Raw genomic sequence first — 21,002 nt, 5'->3', positions numbered from 1 at the left:
CCTCTGCCAGTGGAGCAAGCCCGTGCCCACCTTTGAGGGGATGCTCTGCCGGGGAGACTGCCTGGTCATGAGAACGTCAGTGGACCCGGCTACCCTTATCGAAGGGAAGAACTTAAAAATGCCTGTTTAAAGGAAGACATTTTAAAATTACATGTTATCACGGCATTTACATAATATACTATGAAGACACAGAATGTAGGCAGTCACACCGTCGAGTTGCCTGGGATTTGCATTAGAGGAAAAGGCTGGGCAAAGGGAGTGGGGGGGCCCTAGGCATTTAAAATGGAAAACAAACTGCAAATCCCTGTTTTAGTGGAAACTTACTCAGTGTTTCCAGTAGCAGCTGCATCTCCTGTTGGGACACCGGCGGTAACAACAGCAGCCTGGCTGGGCCGGGGAGCCCTGCAGCCCATGGGACGCCGAGGTCCCCTCCTGGGTGACTTGCCCACGTCACTGGGGTGCGCAGGCTCTCCGGGTAAAGGGAAGCTGTTTCATGAGGTCTGTTGGCCATGAGGGCTTTGAGCATGTCCATTTTTTTTTTTTTTTGCTGTATTTTCTTTTTATTGATTTCAGAGAGGGGGTGAGAGAGAAACATCAATGATGAGAGAGAATCATTGATCAGCTGCCTCCTGCTCGCCCCACACTGGGTTCGAGCAACCAACCTGGGCCTGTGCCCTGACTGGGAATCGAACCGTGACCTCCTGGTTCATAGGTCGACGCTCAACCCCTGAGCCACGCTGGCCAGGCTTTTTTGCTGTATTTTTTATTTGAAGTTCATGCACCACATTCTCTCCTGAGAGTGATGAAGGGAGACATTCCGGCGGCTGGAAAACAGGAAGGGGAGGTGGTATGGCACTGAGGAAGGTAACAAAGGTACAGCCCAAGCTGCTGGGGAAAGACCCCGTCACCACCCATATCGCCAGCCCTCGGATGTGCCTTCCTCTCCCCGTGGAAGGTCCCCCAGACGGGACTGAACGACAGTAAGCACCAGTTACATTTGTTTAGTAAGTCACATGTTTCAGATCATTTTGCCCCATAGCTTGATCTTCACAAGCCTTCCAAGTTGGGTAGGTCGGGCAGGTTGACTGCCGGAGATATCCTCAGAGTCAGGAATGGCCGACGTTGGGTCTAGCTTTTACTGTGTGATATTGTTGGTTTTCAAGGAGAGTTGAAAAGTTGCTTTTTTTATTGTATTCTTGTAGCAGAGGATAAAAGTAACATTCAAGCCTGGCTGGTGGTGTTCACTGGTTGAGCATCGACCTAGGAACGGGGAGGACACGGTTCGATCCCTGGTTTAGAGCACAAGCCTGGGTGGCGGGCTTGTTCCCTAGTGTGGGGGTACAGGAGGCAGCCAATCAGTGCTTCTCTCTCATCATTGATGTTTCTATCTCTCCCTCTCCCTTCCTCTCTGAAATGAATAAAAAAAAAAAAAATTTTTTTTTAAGTAACATTCAAACTTCCTTGTATGTAGAAGTTTGTGGTCACAGCAACACTTTCACATCACATTCTTATCTCACAACAGAGACAAGTGGCATTTCTAAGTCTGTAATTAAACCTGATTTGGAATGGGATGTATGTTCACTTAAATTGAGATCTTCCTAAAGGTCAGATCATCAGCATCTACCTCCCCCTGAATTGTAATCAGTTCTCTTATTACCCTTATTAATATTCAGACGTGCCGAAGCCAGCTTTCCAATTCAGAGAAGAGAGCTCGCAGCTGGATGCTGCAGAAGGGGGCGGGCTGCGGGATTACCTGCTGCAGGAGCTGCTGCAGGGCGCCTCCGCTCCTGGCCCTGCGCCCAGCCCGCACCCCCATCCCCGGCTGCAGCGCCTCAGCTCTCAGCTCCGGAAAATTGACGCACAGCTGCTGGCGATACAGAGCATCGCTGACCGCATCGAGCAGGACTTCCCTGAGCACGAGCACCGGATGGTGGGCCCGGTGGTGGACCGGCACTGCAAGGAGGTAGACGGTCTTCATTTAGTTATTTTGTTTATTACCAAGTTACCAGATTTGTAGTGTAACGTAATTTTATAAACTTGATTTTTCAGAAGAGTGGCCAGATAACGGTGTGTGTTGGGGAGGCTGCCCCCATCGGAGGCTTGCTGGTAGCATCCCTGGTCTCAGCACTTGCTGTCAGCTGCCTCCAGTTGAGAACCACTGCCTTAAGCTTTTAAGGAGGGAACTTAAGCTTCTCCCAGGAAAAAATATATATGAATTATAAAACCGGAATGTGCTTTGAAACAAACCCTGCTCCTAATTATCATCTTCTTCAAGATTTTTATAACTTTATAAGTACTGTCCTTCTATTTGGAATTCTCAGTTTCTTTTAAATATTTTATACAATGGATTAGTAGTCTTTACAAGTTTTCTATTTCTTTAAAAAGTATTCATAATAAAAAGATTAGTGTGTATGTATATGGGCATATCATGATAGACAACTACAAAGGAAGTCTCCAACATTTAATTATTTTGCACAAATATCCTGTCGTTTTTTAGGAAGTAAGATTTATGTAAAATAAAGATAAAAGAGTAAATAGTGAAGATATTTGGAATGTGTTACAGCCTTATATTGGGAATGCAGATTGGTCTGCAGGATAAGAATTCCTTCCCTGACGTACCAACAAGCACTCCAGGCCGCCAGCATGCTGACAGGTTAAAGATGTACTTATCAGGTTTACAGTATTTCTTCAATCCAGCTATTGGACACACATTAAAAAGTTAGGATTAAACATATGAGAAACTACACTAAAAATATATGAGGTAAGACAGTGTATTATCAGGCAATGATGCTAAGTGCCTTGAAGGAAATAGTATTGATTTCAATGGCAGGTTTGGCATTTTGGCTTCAGATGTTCTCTTCCTGTTAGGAAGCACATACAAGTGCAGAGCTGCTGGCTTGCCCCTTTTAGGGAAGGAAGCACCTTGTAGGCCTGGAGGAGGCAGAGGCTACTGAGGCCCAGCACTGGCTGGGCGCCTTGAAGCCCCGGTTCGAGTCCCTGTCTGCCTCTGAGAACGTCACTGAATGTCTCTGGGCCTTGGTCTGTCGCCTTTAGAATAACAGGTTTTGTCTGGATGGAGATGACATTGCTCCCTGGTCTAAATTATATGACATGATGCTGTTTTCCCGAGCCTCTTAAAAAGTTAAATCAGTTACACCACAAATAAGTAAAGCTTCCCATTTCTTTCATTTGTTGCATTAATGCAAATGCTTAAAACCTACATAAAATTATTTACAATATTTTGAAATTAGTGCACTATAAAATTTATAACAGCTATTTTGTGGTGTGGTTTTTCTACAGGTTGAATCTGTGGATGACATTGAATTGTCGTCTGGCCCTGAATCTGAAAAAACACTGGCTTCAAAACCCATTACCATCTCCAAAGAAGGTTTGTGGGGAGCTGGCTGGGGTGGGGGGTGCCCAGAGCCTTGCTTTGAAAGAATAAGCGTTGCCTTTGGGAACGTCAGACACGGATGGTTTTCACTGAGCTGAAGCCATCAGCCCCCGTTCCTGGATGGGGGTCACTGGTGTGGAAAGGTGATTGGCTCCCACAGCAGCCCCTTTTCTCTGAGAAACCAATGCTGTCCCCTCTTCCGGCGTTTTTGATACTGTTTCTAGGTGCATGTTTCTTTTTACTTATTCTCTATGGTACGTCGGACCGTCTCATTCTGTCCCCTCTTAGCCACGTCTCAGTTGCCAGCGTTTCTCTCTCAGCGATGTGCTTGGTGTCCTCCGACCCACCTGGTAGCCTGAGGTTCTCTCTCCTGCCATGGCATCTTTGCTGGAGGAGTTTAATTTTGGTGCCTACGTTGTTATGTCTAGAAGTTCTGTTTCTTCTTTAAATCCATTTGCTCTTTGGATATACTGGCCTCTTCTTTCAGTGTGGTTCCTGTGTCTGTTGTTTCATGACTGGTAGTGTATGCGCCCTTTCAGATTGCTTCCTTCCATGCGGGCGTGGAGTCTGCGTACGGCTCTTCCATGGCTGTGTCTTTCTCTGTGCGACTTGTAATGTCTCATCTTTGGGGGGTTCTGCTGAGTGTGCATGCTTGTCTGGGAGTGGTTTGCATTTGCTGTCACTGAAGTAGAAAATTTTAGGACGGATTTCTGTGAACACTTCTTGGCTTGGAGTTGCTGTGCTACATTGATGGTGTAAATTCAGACCCCACGCCTGTTCGTGGCGAGACGGGGGTTTGCTTTCTCAGAGCTGACTTTCATTTTCCTTCCGTCCACTCTCCCGGCGGCAGAAACGTCTTGGCTGCTTGTCCAGGGCAGGCTTCCCCACACCCACCTTGAGGACGGAGCTGCTGTCCTTCCGCTCCAGGCGGCACTACGCGGCCTGGTCCCCCGCCCCCCGCAGCCTGCAGAGCCTCCTCTGGGCCCTCTGGGCTCCGCCACAGTCGCTGTCCCGTTACTCCCAGCTTCGAGTTCCATTCCTTTTCTGGCACCAGGGGATTGTTTTACTTACAGGTTTTGTTGGGTATTAATCCATTTTTTTAAGTTAGCATTTCTTTTTGTGTTTCTATGGTGGGCAGGCACCTGTCCACTTTAGCTCAGTCTGCTGTTTTCTGAAGTGGATAAGAAATTTAACAATTTTTTTTTTTTTTTTTGCTATTGGAGAGTATAAATTTTAAATATCATACATTTCATTAAACAGTAAAAAGCTATCAGAATATGTTGCAAACTTCTGATGTATGTTGCCATGTGGAAGTGTCTGCTATGCACTGTCTTTTACATGTGATTTTTCCCTCTACTATTTTAATTGTAATATAGACTCTGGATTAGTGCATTTCCTGACTCATATGAATAAGGAAGATCAAAGTGACAAAGAACAGTCTTTTGAAGATGAATTTTCAGTAACAGAAACTCATTCTCGTCCAAAAACGTGTGTGTTTCCTTCTGCCGATTCAGCTCTCAGCCTCTCCAGTGACCAGAATACAAGTTTTCCTGGTATTGTTCTCCACTTTATTAATTTACATTCTTATTTTCCAGTATACTGAAGGATGTAACAATATATTATTGTTACTGAGTAGTATTTACTGGGAATAAAGTTATGAAGGGTTTGTGAAGCCATTTTACAATACTTACAAATTTTGGGTGAAGGGAAATTAAAAAATTGCACCATTCATATGAACTCTGTCTTACTACCTTCATAAGATATACTGCAAGCAAGCATTATATCCCTATGTAGCTTATTAGTCTGGAATTACTAAAATATTTGATTTTTTTTAAAAATTGAGAAATTCAAACACTGCCAATTATGCAACTTGCATTTTAACTTGAAAACAAAATAGTGGCTGTGACTTATCGCGCCCCAGCCGTGTGCCATGGCATTGCCCAGGCCACCTGGCTGCGAGGCCGGTAACGTCTGTGTCTGCACTTCACAGCTAAGGATATTGAGACATAGAAAACTTTAGTGCCCCCTTCGTTCTGTTTCATTTGCAGCTGGATGAAATGATCTTCTTTAGCCCTAACAGATCCCTCTAGCACAGGAATGAAAGGTCCTACTAAGTGCAATAGTTTACCATTGACAGTGGATTTGAACTATTTTTTTTAAACCTAGATATCGATGGTCAATGATTTTACTAAATGTTTACAATATATTTTATTACCATTGTTAAAATAATGTAAGCAGCAAAAATTGCTATTTTTAAATGGCATTGCTGTCATTTAAATAAAAGAAAGGCTATAGACCAGCTGTCATTAAATCTTGTAATTTTTTTCTCTTGGTAAAGGCTTCTTGGATTTAAATTAGATATTTTCCCAAATGTATTACTTTTAGACCATACACGTTTGTGTTTTGAGACTGTTTTAATAAATTGCATTCCAGTATTCTAAACTGTACTAAGCAAAGAAAGATTGTACTTCCGAAAGTGTATTATTCAGAGTATTCTGAGCACGGAAGTAATAATCTAAAAATGTGGACATTTCCTACCGAATAGCGTATTCAAGAGGAGGATAAATACACACATATACCTTTAAACCAGTGGTTCTCAACCTTCCTAATGCCACGACCCTTTAATACAGTTCCTTATGTTGTGGTGACCCCCAACCATAAAATTATTTTCGTTGCTCCTTCATAACTGTAATTTTGCTACTGTTATGAATTGTAATGTAAATATATGATATGCAGGATGTATTTAGGTGACCCCTGTGAAAGGGTCGTTAGATCCCCAAAGGGGTCTCGACCCACAGGTTGAGAACCACTGCTTTAAACCAATTTGGAGGTTTAAAAATATTTTAATTTCTGTTTATATAATTCCTAAGTCAGGTTAATAATTGAAAGTAGAAAATTAACTGACCTGAAAATTTTTTGAAATAATGTCTTTTTTTTTTTAAGGTGTGAATAACCATGATGAGTTATTTGAGAGGTAAATATCTTAAGAATTAATCTACAATTTTACTTAAAGCTGGGTATATACTTTCTGGCAATTGCGTTGTTCATATGTATGTGCATGTCTATACCTCATTTTTTTTTTGTGGATTAAAGGAACATAATTAATTCCCGTTGGGAATGAGATGTTTTAAAAAATCTGAGGACTGTCACACCCCTCACTGTGTTAGCACAGGCAGTAAGGATACCATAAGCTGCATTGGCTACATTTTCTTTTACTGTATGTGTATTAAGTTTCTTCAGGCAGGACAGGGAGAACTTGTCTCCTGGGCCTCATGTTGCTTTTGTAAGAGCACATATTGGTCAGTTATTGATGATCAGGCTTTTCCACTGAGGATTACTGGATTAAAGAATACAAGGAACAGTATTTATGTTTATCGTTTTTGTGTTCATTTATGCTCTCACAGGGCATAGTTTTACATGTTCTTATTGCTGTAGTAAGTGGTAGATACTGACCTACTTCTCTCAAATTGCATTTGCAAATGAAGCGTTTCAGCAGATCCACTCCAGATGACTGGGCTGACTGACATTGCAGACATTATTGATGACCTTATCACCAAAGATGGAGTTTCCAGCAAAGAGCTGGGCTTAACAGAACAACAAGCCAGGAGCATCTCTAGGTAACCCTGAATACTTTTGTTAATTTCTAACCATTTAAAATGTTTATGGTTCAAGAATATTCAAAATTAGCCACATTTTACTGAAACAGATTCAAAGCTTAAATAGGTCTTTTTCTTTATCATGAACACATTTTGTGATGTTTGTTTCGCTCCTCCCCTCCCCAGAACACAGACTGGTTACTTTCCCTTACAGGGTACATCTGCATCGTGTGCATTTTCCCAAACCCTTAGCACTGAGTACAGCACACATTTCATCCTATTTCTCCTAGTTAGCCCATCTGCAAGCAGTAGGGGGCGGTCAGCAAAGGGCTTTAAACCAGAAATGGGAGCCAGTCAGAGGTCTGACTTAGTGGTCCAGACATGAGATGGCTCAGGTGGGACGTGCAGGGCCCCAAGCGCGAGTAAACCTGGCGACTGTCGGGAGGAAGTGAGAATGACTGCTTGGATGACAGAGTGTGATGATTTCTGTGGTGTTGGGTAGAAGGTGCCAGGAGAACGTTCAGTTGGTAATGTTCATCGGTACTTAGTTTTAGGTCCTCCCAGAAGCAGATGCCAAAATGAGGTTTAGATGATAGATTTATTTGGAGGAACCCCTGTGAGGGACTATGGGAGGTGGAGAGAGTGGTCAGACTTCAGTGCCGGTGCGGTTCCGACCCGGGTGAAAGGGTCACCAGGATCAGCCCAGATTCAGTGACTCACCGGGAGGACTCGGAATTCAGCCAGGCATGCGCACAGCTATACTCACTGCAGCAAAAGGATACTAAGCCAAATCAGCAAAGGGAATAGGTACATGGAGAAATTCCAGGGGAAACCAGGCACAGGCTCCCGCACACAGGACACACTGCCTCCAGCGGTAGCTTGTGACAACATGTATGAATTGCTGTGTCCCGGGGAGGCCTGTCCAGAGACCCAGTGCCCACAGGTTTTACTGGGGAGGGGAGGAGCGATACGTAAAATCAGAAAATGTTTCGTGATAAAGAAAAAAATCTATTTTAAGCTTTGAAGACGTTTCAATGAAATATGGCTAATTTTGAATATTCTTGAACCATAAACATTTTGGCATCTGCTTCTGGGAGGACCTAAAACTAAGTACCGATGAACCTTACCAACTGAATGTTCTCCTGGCACCTTACACCTAGAACTGCATTCATTTTCTGTCTTGCTAAGCAAATGTGCATACCGAGCCCAGACTCCCAGGAGGACAGCATGCATTCATGTGAAACACATTGTTTATATCCGTGACCCACCTTCCTAGGGTGGTGCCCTCTTTGCACCCTGGGTGCCGAGTTTGCTTTCTTGGACTCTCAGTCCTACTCGAGTCAGCTCTTACCCTCAGAGAAGCAGAAGCCTCGTGGGACTAGCTGTCCACGAGGTTTACCAGGAGAAATGCATGTGAGGGGGAAACCGGAAGTTGGAGAGGCAGCGGAGCACAGTACAGTGCTGGCCCCTCCTGTGGCTTGGAGGGAAGGAAGAGAGGTCGCCCTCGGGAGGCTGGATCCAGTGGGCAGCTGTGTAGAAGTTATGCCTGTAGGAAGGTTTTGGAAATGATTGAGATAATCCAGAAACAGATTACAGACTAAGAAGTCCGAAGCAGCCCCTTGGAAGACATTAGTATCGAGTGGTGAGCACAGAAGAAGGGGCCAGTGTAAGGTGCTGCATAGAGTTTTGAGTTAGGAAGGATCAGGGAAGAGAGAGTGCAAAGCAGAAAGGAAAAGCCAGATTGTATCAACTGTTAAAGAGAAGTCCAGTGGGATGAAGACTGGAGAGGCCACTGGTGACCCTCCCAAGCTCATTTCCAGGGATTTCAGGGGACAGGTTGGAGCAAGTTGACCAGGGGTTATAACTGTATACTACTTTTTGAGATGGGACAGAATCTTAACAAATAAACAGTATGTAGTTGTGGTACTGCTTATGTCCATCACACATTTAAAGTCAAGCAATACTCTGCCTGTTACATTCCTCAGGATTCAGCAATCTTCCAGTAGCCGACCTGGAAGAACTGCCAAGGAGAGAAGAGAGATTCAAGTCTGGATGAGAAGAAAGCGGAGAGAGAGGATGGCGGAGTACTTACACGAGCTGGCGGAGAGGAGGGGGCAGGAGCACGACCCCTTCTGCCCCAGGAGCAACGCGGTGAGTCTGCAGGGTCAGGGACAAGGGGACATCACAGGATGCCTGTGGTTTTTTCTGGCTAACTTTAGGAAAAGGATGAACAAAATTTAAATGCATTTTTAATTTGACAGAAAAGTCAGCATTTTACTTAAGTTAGGAAATTACCTTAACAAAAGGTAGCAGAGTATTGCACAACCCATGTTCCATTGAATTATTATCTTAAGTTCAGTGGGGCCTTGACTTTCCAAGACCGAGCTCGTTAAGGAGCTCGTTAACTCAAATTACTCTGTCAACTCAATGCAAAAAATCGGCCGAGAGACAGCTGGTATCTCAAAAAACTCGTTAGTCGGGACACTCGTAAGTCAAGGCCCCACTGTACTTTTTCTCCTGCAGACCAACCATGGCTCTACTGTTTTACACAAATGAGGAGCTTGAGGAGCTGGAACTACTCCTGTGACGGTCGGAGTAGTTCCCCCATTTTCACCGAGTCTGTTGCAGCTGAATACATGTGTGTGGGGGGAGCCATTTAAAATCTGTTCCTATCCGTACCTTCCCTACAGAACACTTTAAAAAGTATGGCCCAGTCATGTACCAGCAGAACAAGGGCACTGTTTATGCCCCTGTCCCTCAGACTGTCCCTCTGCTCACTGAGCTCTGCTGTGGCCTTTCCTGGCTGGGTCGGAGGTGCTTCTAACGGTGACGCAGCAGCCTTCTCGCAGTCATCCCAGTGCTGGGAACGTCCCAGTCAGGTTCATCTCGATTACAGTTCATCTTTTACTTTCCAGCATGAAATAAAATAAGTACTTCATTCTTTTTAGCATCATTCCATAAGTGAATTTTCCAGATAAGATTGTCACATTTAAGCACCAAATGGTGCAGAAGTAGGTGAACTAGTATTTACAGTGTTTACTTTGCAGCGTAAAGGTAGTTTACTTACCTGTGTCTGCAGAGAGCATGCTGATGCCGATGTAACATTTTGTCAGTAGCTCTGAGAGCATGGGGATGACCTTCAGGGGTGCTGAGGTACATAACCAGAATCTTAAAGTGCATGTGGATATGTGTGTGTTTTCTCCAACCCATGGGTCAGGGGTCGGGGCGTCTGATATCACCCTCCCTGCCAGCCAAATACCCAAGAGGGTCAGAGTTGTGTCCAAATTAAGAATAAATAGACTCTGGTTTATAAACTTTGTGATGTATCCTTCAAGATCCCGTACCTCATTTATTCGTAGCTTCTATTTGGGTAAAGGTATGGGAATAGTGAGGGGTTAATGTAATTAAAAACATCATAATTTGTTACTGACTATTATATAGGATCTTGAGAAAGTGAATTCACTTCTGTGCGCACCTTTTTGTACATAAAATTTGTATGAGAAGACTTAACCTCATCAGCAACTCAACATAACTCTTACTACCGAACATTAAGATATATATAGCAACGTTTGCTAGTTTGCCTCTTGGTGCCTAAGTTTTGAAGAGTTTACAGTCACAATGAATTCACTGCAATAAGTTTCTGGTGACCATTTTGAAACATCAAAATGATGGTTTCAGAAGTTTGGTTCATTTCTGCTTTATCAACCAAACTGTTGGTGAGATTAATCACCAGATTGAGTACGAAGTAGAGGTGTCTCCATCCTTAATAGGTTCTTATTTTCCCTTTTAAATGCAGCTGATAAGGATCTCTATTCCAGAAAACATACTAATTTAGCTACTAAAATAGATTTTGCATTCCACTCACTAAATTGGATTTTATTTAATTACATGATGCTTTAACATTTTCATGTTTTGTGCTGGGGTCAGAACCTTCATGAAATTTGACAGTATTTTGCACTATTTCCTAAATGATAAAATTATGTTTTAACCTCCTGTTAACATTGGTTAGTGGAATTTTCATGTTTTCCATGAATCATAATGGTTTAATTGTTTGTACTGTGCAATAATGAGCTAACTGGATTATTTCTTACACAGTTTTACATGACTTCAAGGGAAATCAGGCTGAGTCAAAAGATGAAGCATGAAAAGGACAGGTGAGTGGTAGTCCCCTCTCGGGCTTGCTCACCTGAGGCATAGAAAACGCCTGTGGATACTGACCTGGGCGGGAGAGACCATGATCACGAAGGTGGTTTTCCCGGGGTGAGGCTTGTCCGTTGCCCTCCGGATGTGCTGACCCCTGCGATTTCCCCAAATGTCGGACACCCGACTGCATAATCTGTGGCAGTGGGGGACTGCGTTCACGCTCTCCCCTAAAAAAAAAAAAGAAAAGCCTAAGGAATTCCGATTTCCACAGTGTTCCCTTTTTTGTCAACTATGGGATGTGCTGCAAGGAAAATAATTAGACTCCACTAGCCAAGTTAGGAATTTGTTTTCAAATATTATTTCCTCCATTCAGTTTTTATGAGTTTTATTTCTGGATTCCCCTCGTCCAATGCAGATCATGTGGATGCATTTTGAAACTACCTCAAAGGCCACGGCTACAGGCACCTTTAATACCGCGTAAAGGTCTTCAGACACATGAGCCTGAATGTTATATTTGAAGTGCATTTGAAAAGCATTGAAAAAAACACTTGCTAAGTGGTCTTCAAACACTGTGTTCCTTCTAGAAATAGGAACTGAAAGTGACTTATTAAATGTTGTTTAATTCTTTCCCTAAAGATTGCTACTCTGTGACCACTACAGTCGTCGAATTTCACAAGCGTACAGTCTGATGAATGAACTGCTGTCCGAGTCGGTACCGGTACCAGCACAGAAGCCATCGCCCGGCAAGCCCAGGACTGCTCACACTTGCAGGCTGCAAAGCTCCCTTTCTCCAAGAAGGTAAGATAAGGGTTATGTCATTTGGCAAGACAACGTCAGGCGTGCTAAGAAATGAAGTGCTGCCGAAACCGGTTTGGCTCAGTGGATAGAGCGTCGGCCTGCGGACTGAAAGGTCCCAGGTTTGATTCCGGTCAAGGGCATGTACCTGGGTTGTGGGCATATCCCCAGTAGGAGGTGTGCAGGAGGCAGCTGATCGATGTTTCTCTCTCATCGATGTTTCTAACTCTCTATCTCTCTCCCTTCCTCTCTGTAAAAAATCAATAAAATATATTAAAAAAAAAAAAAGAAAGAAAAAGAAATGAAGTGCTTTTGTGACCCAGGTTCACTGTATTTGCATCTACCCTGCTCAGAATTATGATAAAGTGAAGAGAAAAATGGCTTCTAATTATGATTTCTTTATAAGTGCATACAATTATCAAGGAAGAAGACAGTGGCATTAAATCTCTAAGACACCTTACCTAATGCATTTTTGATGTTCGTTCAATCCCTTCTTCTTCCCTGTCGTTTTGTTAATATTTCCTCCTGTAATTTGCGTCCTGTTTGCTCTCCACTAGGCTCCACTCTTGCAGAAACAGTCCCACCGGCTGCCACTCCTCCCTCGGCCTCCTCCCCCTGCCTGTCCCGGGGCTGATTCACTTGTAGATACTGTTACATAATTCTTCCTAAGTTAATGACCTGCAGTAGGTTTGGACATGAGTTCGTTAGGCAGGAATTAAACAGGGAATGCTAAAGCTAAAGAAAAGCACTCAAGTGTAGGTTCTTACACATGGCAAACAAACACAAAACTATACTTGTTGGTGATTTATATGATGAACAACAATTGGCAATACAGCGTTGTTAAATATGCCTACCTTTTGACAAAATAAAGATTATAATCATGTAACTTAAGAGGCTAGAGGAGATGTGCCCAACACAAACCTAGATGCTGTCTGGTCACTAGGGTGTACTCAAAACACCAGATGCCCTTTGTTTTCTGTTGTGTTGCTTTTTTGAAATATATTTTTATTGATTTCATAGAGGAAGGGAGAGAGAAAAACATCAATGATGAGAGAGAATCACTAATTGGTTGCCTTCTGTACGGGATGGAGACCAGAAATTCAACTGTGACCTCCTGGTTCATAGGTCGACGCTCAACCACTGAGCCACGATGGCCGGGCCCAGATGCCCTTTGAATCTTTTCTAGAATAAAGTAGGGTCTTAAATACACAATAACTAGAGAATTTTTAAAATTGATTTGAGGGGGAGAGAGAGAAACATTGATCAGTTGCATCCTTCACGCCCCCTGACTGGGCATTGAACCTGCTACCTTTTGGTGTACAGGATTAGGCTCTAACCAACTGAGTCACCCGGCCAGGGCAGTACATATATAATTTGAAATAGATGGAGAACAAAAATAGTTTATTTGAAAAATACACATGAAGTTTGAGATATGAAGAATAACTTGTTGAGAGTTATTACATACTAAATATGTCACTGAGGTACAGAATAAGTGAGTGTATTCATCTGAGGCAGAATCTGGGCTTTTTGAAATACAGTTTTATCACTGATACGATATTCTAGGAATATATTAATAATAATAATAATGTAATTTCTACTTTAGAGAGACCCGATATGGTCACAACTTTCCAGTAAATCGACCTGGAAAAGTCAGAAATATACCCAAACCAAGTTATATCCCAAAAGGGAAATCTTTTGGGCAACCTCAGGGCTCACCTTGGCCACATGGTAAGACAAAGCTTTTTTATCTTGTATAATTTGGGCCTATTCCTTCTTGTCTCCAGAGTTACATTTTCATTAGTAACAGCTGTAAGTCTTAGTGAAAAGCAATTCTCATTTCAGCAGAATGCAAGACATTGTACTGGGAACTAAGAAAACCCTAGGAATCTTTTAAAACAGATGACCTTTTTGTAATAGCATTTGAACAGTCAGTAAATTAGATATGATTGACTTGGGACTCTGTTTCTTTTGTGTTTGGTTAAAGAACTGGATTTTTCCAAATCAAGTTCTGCAGGGCTGTAAAGTACAGCATAGGGACTACAGTCAATAATATTGTAATATCTGTGCATGGTGCCAGGTGGGTATTAGACCTATTGGGGGGGATCACTTCATAAATTATACAAATGATTTGAATCTGATATAAAATAATGTTGAATGTCAACTGTAATTGACAAAAAACCGTTCTGGTAGATTTCAGGATGGATATAAAACAGAAGAGGAATATTAAGCAGCTCTGTTTTTACCCTGTGAACATCCTTTCCCACATTTAAAGATGTTATTTATTGCTAGCCTTCCTTTAGTTTTTGCCATAGTTGAGTTTTGATTACTAAAGTAAAACATACTTAGAGCTACCAGATAGTATAAATATGTATAGCTTACTTGGTGCCCTCAGATGTTATTTAAAACATACCTCATAGTTATTGAGGATGATAAGTAAAACATTTTGCATAACAAACATTGAATCGTTGCTATTAATTCTGGAATTTAAGAAACCATAGTCAGTCATTCTCTCGGTACAGTTTACCGTGGCATCGGTGGGTGTTCACACTCGTGGACTTAGTGCCTGAGCTCAGGCCACGAGATGTTGTCCCAGGACAGGTGCCTTTGGAAAGCACCATGGCTGTGCTGTAAGGAAACCACGACTCAGGGTCTGCCTTCCTTCATCTGCACTTTTGTTCTGCTTTCTTGGTTTTGAATAAAATCCACCCCTCAGAGGCTTCTGCCCTCGAAGGTCTTACAGTAGGATGTGTGAACAATCACGCACACACGCCAGGGTGAAGATGCTTGCCTGTCTTTGCAGGAACTATCACTTTTACCCAGAAAAAAGCTGGTGGAGCCAGAGGGGCGCGGAGAAAGGCTGTGTACTCTCCAGTCACCTTCCAAAAAGGTAAGAGGTTCTTGAAGTTAATATTAAACCTTTAAAAGCCATAAATCACTCTTAGAAATTTCAAATATAGGTTCCAGAATGAAAGGTGGGGCTCAGAATGAGAAGAGGCTGTGGAGTTAGCTTGGAATCCTAGGTCATCACTTACTCCTTAGCCCGGGGCAGTTCCAGGACATTTGTGTGAACTTCCATTTTCTCACCTGCAAAGTGTGGATTATAACAGTGCGAGCGTATGTGAGGGGCTCACCACAGTGCTCAGCGAGGTGCTGGGGTCACACAGTCATGGAACGCAGGCCCGATTCTGCTCCATCTTTGGATACTTGCTCAAGTTAGCTGTGCTCTGGTCAATGAGAGAGAGGGAAATTATGATCTTAACTAGAGGCCCAGTGCATGAATTCATGCAACAGTGGGGTCCCTCAGCCTGGCCTGCAGGATCAGGCTGAAACCGGCTCTCCAACATCTCCGGAGGGGTCCCGGATTGCGAGAGGGCGCAGTCCAGGCTGAGGGACCCCACCAGTGCATCATCGGGGCTGGAGAGGGACACAGGAGGTTGGCCAGCTAGGGAGGGACTGCGGGAGGGCTCCAGGGTGTGTCTGACCCATCCTGATTGGTCGAACTCTAGCAGCAAGCTCACCTACTGGTCGGAGCATCTGCCCCCTGGTGGTCAGTGCACATCATAGCAAGCAGTTGAGCGGCCTTAGTATATTACTCGATTGGTTGAATGGATGACCAGACACTTAGCATATTAGGCTTTTATTATATAGGATTCCTATTGTCTCCCTCTAGCCCAGTGGTTGCCAACCTTTCAGACCTCATGGACCACCATTGGTCCATGGACCACCGGTTGGCGACTGCTGCTCCAAAGGTTTCCTGAAACCAGCAATCACCAACCGTCCAGACCTCACGGACCACTAGTTGGTGACCACTGCTCTAGCCCATCCTCACCCCATGTTACTCTTCACAGTTCTATAAAAACCTGGTAGCCAGGACCAGGGAAACACACATAAGTTCAAGGGACTGAGTGTAGGTAAAGCATTTAGCCCATAGTAAATCCAAATGGGATCTTATATTTTGGAGGTACCCTTACCTTTAAGTGTATGCGGTTGGTAAAGCTGAAAAAGGCCAAACTTCACTCTGTTACCTCTTCTTCTCCTCTTTGGGAAGTCACGTGTGACAGGAAGTAAACAGGTCCCACGTCATGGGTGTTCCTTAGGCCATCTTGGCGAGGGGCTGTGGAACATAAGTGTCTTGGGGCGAGCTCTGCCAGGCCTCGTGCAGAGAGCTCCGTGGGTGGATGGATTTGCTCCCCGGCCTCTGGCACTGGCTGGGGGAGTTTCTTTTCTGCAAAGTACTTATGTTCAGTAGGGAGGCAGAGGGCCACGCTGTGGTCACTGCACTTACCCCGACGCCTGTGCCGAAGGCAGACTGTAGGCATGAAGCCTAACATCACTCCTAGGAAGTGTCCACAAGCCGTCCCTGTGGAGGCAACTCCTCTAGAGCTCTGTTCTGTGGCCCCTTCTCCTACTCTCTCGTCTTAGAGGTTACTGTTACTTTTAAAATCGAAACAGGTGGCCAGAATTCAAGTTCCTTCTCCTGCGGGGCAGGAATTGTTAGAACTCTAAAGTGAACTATAACCAAACCCTGTGGTTCAAATAGTAGGTAAAATGTGACTGCGGTGGATGTGATGATAAACATCACAATAAATGAACGAGTCCCAGTGTATGCCTTGTTCTTTTCCCTTGTTAGGCTCTACTGCTCCCTGTCTGCAGCATTCAGAACAGCACGGGAGCGCTGGGCTTGGCCCGCACACCCAGCAGGTGTGTGCCAAGGACGAGAGAGAAGAGACTGTGGTGAGTCCCTGGCTGCTGCCCTCAGACATCCGCAGGATTCTTCATGGAAGTCACAGTTCCCTTCTACAGGTAAGCATCGGCCGGAGCTCAGGTTGCCTAGTGCTTCCTCTGTACGGCAGGTTTTTGTTGTGTGTGGGGTTTTTTTTTGGGGGGGGGGTATTTTTCTGTGGGATGTAGAGATATAGAAGGATTGTGAGGACAGTTTGAAATGGTGATTCAAAGCAACTAATGTGATTTATCTTTTAGAATTTTCCTTGACTTTGTATTTTCTTTTTAACTAAAAGATCACCAAAATGTAAGAACAGATAATTTACTAAGGTATAAACACCCTTTCTGTCCTGGGCAGCCACAGCCCTGTCTCCCACCACACTTCCCTCTCCATCCGGTGGATGAGCAACTGCAGACATGGTTCACGTTCTGTGTATTTTCTCAGGCTAGGACTACCACTTCCTATCTTTCTCAATTTGCTAGGACTTGTCACCCACGGAAGAAGAGCCAGCGTCCCCTACTGGAGAGGGTGGCATGGACAGTGTGTCTGAGAGCACTGGCAGCATCCTCAGCAAGCTCGACTGGAATGCCATCGAAGACATGGTTGCCAACGTGGAAGACAAGAGCCCGTCCGTCCACTGGGCCCTGGATCTGTAAGGCCTACACGCGTTCTTTCTCCAGGGGGCTGGAGGGAGGGAAGAAATGCAGAAAGTGACGTGAATTAACTACCTGCAGCCATATCTTACCTGGACAAGTCATTTCAAGGAGGAAAATAAACATTTCTCAATAATTTTGCCTTTATGGAAAAGGGTTATTTAATTATAGATGTATTATATGTTTTTGCGTTTGACTTATGTAATTTTTTAAATGATAAAATAAAATTCACCTTTCAAGCCGAGTTCTCAATATTTAAGCTCCTTTACTCTCCCAAGTTTGAGGGGAAAAACTTATATGGGTAAAGGTAGGAGGAGAAAAGAAAGGAGGAGAAAATCACAGTCTTACTGGAGACACTCAAAATGAACTCCACTCTAACTCTGAAATATCCTACAATTCAGCTGGGCGGGGCCTGGCCGGGGTATGAAAGGAACCAACACCTCCACCAACCCTGAACTAAAGTAAACATCCCTGTAGGTCTGGCCTCTGCCTGCACCCGACAGCCTTGGAGGCAGAAGCAGGGTTGGATGCTTTGGGTGGGAAAGAAAGGGAATATGACTCCTGACTCCAGGAGGACCCTGTGAACTTTGTAAAAACCATGGTGCCAGAGGACTTTGGTCAAGATAGTGTGTCAGGTAAACGCTGTCCTCACCATATCAAAATTGCAACCTAAATTATAAAACCACCTAAATATCTGAACAGGAGTCCCATAACTAAGGATATAAAGAAGCAGCCATGCCCTAACCGGTTTGGCTCAGTGGATAGAGCTGCGGACTGAAGGGTCCCAGGTTTGATTCGAGTCAAGGGCTTGTACCTTGGTTGCGGGCACATCCCCAGAAGCGGGTGTGCAGGAGGCAGCTGATTGATGTTTCTAACTCTCTATCCTCCCTTCCTCTCTGCAAAAAATTAATAAAATATATTGAAGGAAAAAAAGCAGCCACCTTGAGGCTGGTGGGAGGAGAGAGATCTTGGCTGCAGGGCTCCCCAAGAGGAGCAAGCGTCTCCCAGTCCCACACTGCTCTGCCCAGCCCTTGGTTCTCATAACGGGAAGGGGAGTCCCCATAACAACTGGTTGTGAAAACCAGGGGGCTTATGTCCGAGTGAGATGGAGGGCTACTGGAGACCCAGCCACTGCAGGTCTTGAAGGGCCCACATACAGACTCACTTGCCGTAGGCTCCTGTGCAGAGGTGGCAGCATCGTGTCAGGGACATAGGGGACTAAATTGACGAGCTTCAGGGCAAGAGATGAAAGTGGTGGCAGGCACTATTGTTTCTTTGTTGAACCACACCCACCTAGCCAGCCCAGCTGCCAAATCTGAGCTCTCCATTAGCCTAACACTAATGCCAGCACCATCTGGCCTTGGTGTGCCATGTACCTCTTGCCAAGATACTCCAAGCCTGACATAAGTGGTGACTGGTTTCAACTTACATTTTAAGTCCCATCAAGTAGCCCCACACCCAGCATAAGCAGTGGCCAGTCTTGGCTGGGCATGTAGCCTCAATTAAGTGGCCACAAAGCGGGCACAAATGGCAGGTAGCCTCAGCTCACACTGTGGTGCCCACCACACGGTCCCAAGCCTGATACTAGTGGCAGCCAGCCTTGGTTCACTAAATAGGCACCAAGCCTGCACAGGCAGCTACCAACCGCAGATCACTGTAGCACCTACCAGACAACCTTAAGATGGGCACAAGTGATGGCTGACCTTGATCTGCACTGTAGCCCCTCTCAAGAGGCTTCAGACCAGACCAGAGCACCCCCTCCCCCACCAGCTCCACAAACCACATATCCAGAGGGCAGACTTGGCTGGCACTACAACCCCACTAAAGCAACTTCCGCTCATCCGAGGTGGTCATGGCCAGCCCTCATAGCCGGTCAGCCTGAGGGTCAATCCCACCCACTGATGTGTCAACAGCAATCACGGCTCAACCATAACAGGTGGGTATACACAACCTACACAGGGGGCGAGGGGTGGGCATAGTTTGGGTGATTAGAAAGATTGTGTCACTGGGCCCCACAAGACACCTACCACATAAGGCCACTCTGCCAAGCCCCGGAGGTATAGCAGGTCTACCTAAAATGGGAATGAATAGGGAGTCACGCTAAAGGAGACAAAGGAACATGCTCCAAAATGAAAGGCCAGGACAAAAACTCCAGAAAAAGAAACAAAATGGAGACAATCTATTAGATGCACAGTTCAAAACACTGATTATAAGAATGAAATAGACCAATTAAAAACTAGTAAGACCTGAAACCATAAAGCTCTGACATCGCTCTCAGCAAAGGAAACTGTAAAACAAAAATACAACCGACTTAATTGGAGAACATATTCACCAGTGATACACCTGATAAGAAGTTAATATCCAAAATTTATAAAGAACTCATACAATTCAACACCAACCCCCCAAAATCCAATTAAAAAATGGGCAGAGGACCTGAATAGACACTTCTCCAAAGAGGACAACAGATGGCTAATACAAATGCAAATTAAATCCACAGTGAGATGTCACAGCTGTCAGAATGGTTATTGTCAATAAAGCAACAAGTAAGTGTTGTGGAGGATGTGAAGAAAGAAAAGGGAACCCTCGTGAACTGTTGGTGGAATTGCAAATTGGTAAACAGTATGGAGGTTCCTGAAAAAAATTAAAAATAGAATTATCTATCATATGACCCTGCAATCCCGCTCCTGAGTATTTCTATCCAAAGAAATCCAAAACACTAATTCAAAAAGATATATGCAGCCTTATTTACAATAGCCAAGATATGGAAGCATAAGTGGTCATCAATAGACAATTGGATAAAGAAGATGTGGTACTTGCCCAGCCAGTGTTGCTCAGTTGGTTGAGCACCATCCCATGCACCAGGCAGGAATGAAGTTGCTGGTTCAATTCCCGGTCAGGGCACATGTCTGGGTTGCGGGCTCCCTTCTTCTCTCTGATATCAATAAAAACATGTTAAAAGGAAAAAAGAAAATATGGTACATATATACAATGGAATGAAAAGAATAAAATCTTACCATTTGTGACAACATGGATGGGCCTAGGGGGTATTATGCTGTGAAATAAACCAGTCAGAGAAAGATAAATATCATATGATTTCACTAATATGTGGAACCTAAAAGACAAAACAAACTCATAGGTATAGAAAAGAAACTAATGCTTGCCAGATGGGAGGGAGGTTGGGGGACTGAATGAAAAAGGTGAACGGAATAATAGTACAGATTGACAGTTATGAAGAAGTTATAAGAATGTAAAGTACAGCATAGGGAATCTTACCTAATAATAGACAAACATGTAAATTGACCATCCCTCTGCTACGCTCACCAGCCAATCAGGAGAGCATGCAAATTAACCCAACAAAGATGGCGGTTAATTTGCATATGTAGGCATGAAGCAGCAGAGTGAAGACTGAAGGCTCTGTCTGGAGCGAAGGCCTAGGTCCCGGATGCCGGAAGAAAACCGGTGCCGTCAGCCAGGGGAAGGGAAGGCCTATTGCATGAATCTCTTCATGCAACGGGCCTCTAGTATAGTTAATAATATTGCAATAATACTGGACTTATCAGGGTATCAACCTCAGTATTAAATGATATAAATGTCTAACCACTATGCTGTGTACCTAAAACTAATATATTATTTTATGTTAACTGTAATAAATTGTTTAATAAAATGGTGCCAGAGCTGCCCTGACTGGTTTGGCTCAG

At 44.1% G+C, this 21,002-nt stretch overlaps 1 protein-coding gene across 1 annotated transcript in view; it reads left to right on the top strand.

Annotated features, from left to right (window-relative positions):
- The window catches only part of CPLANE1 (ciliogenesis and planar polarity effector complex subunit 1), a 72,383-nt gene extending 54,835 nt beyond the window's left edge, over positions 1-17,548 (top strand). Inside the window, exons 42-53 of the mRNA XM_081089956.1 lie at positions 1,674-1,963; positions 3,301-3,388; positions 4,771-4,947; positions 6,338-6,368; positions 6,880-7,011; positions 8,976-9,141; positions 11,086-11,144; positions 11,770-11,931; positions 13,532-13,656; positions 14,729-14,815; positions 16,559-16,731; positions 17,134-17,548. Of these exons, the coding sequence (XP_080946082.1) occupies positions 1,674-1,963; positions 3,301-3,388; positions 4,771-4,947; positions 6,338-6,368; positions 6,880-7,011; positions 8,976-9,141; positions 11,086-11,144; positions 11,770-11,931; positions 13,532-13,656; positions 14,729-14,815; positions 16,559-16,731; positions 17,134-17,307 (1,664 nt within the window). The 3' untranslated portion in view covers positions 17,308-17,548. The remainder of the gene's footprint in view (positions 1-1,673; positions 1,964-3,300; positions 3,389-4,770; positions 4,948-6,337; positions 6,369-6,879; positions 7,012-8,975; positions 9,142-11,085; positions 11,145-11,769; positions 11,932-13,531; positions 13,657-14,728; positions 14,816-16,558; positions 16,732-17,133) is intronic.
- Positions 17,549-21,002: the final 3,454 nt, after the last annotated feature.

Source organism: Myotis nattereri (genome assembly GCF_964212035.1).
Source record: "Myotis nattereri genome assembly, chromosome: 4".
In the NCBI taxonomy this organism is placed as follows: Eukaryota; Metazoa; Chordata; class Mammalia; order Chiroptera; family Vespertilionidae; genus Myotis; species Myotis nattereri.
Note: the sequence above shows the minus strand (reverse complement) of the source record. Positions and strands in the feature narration are given on the sequence as shown.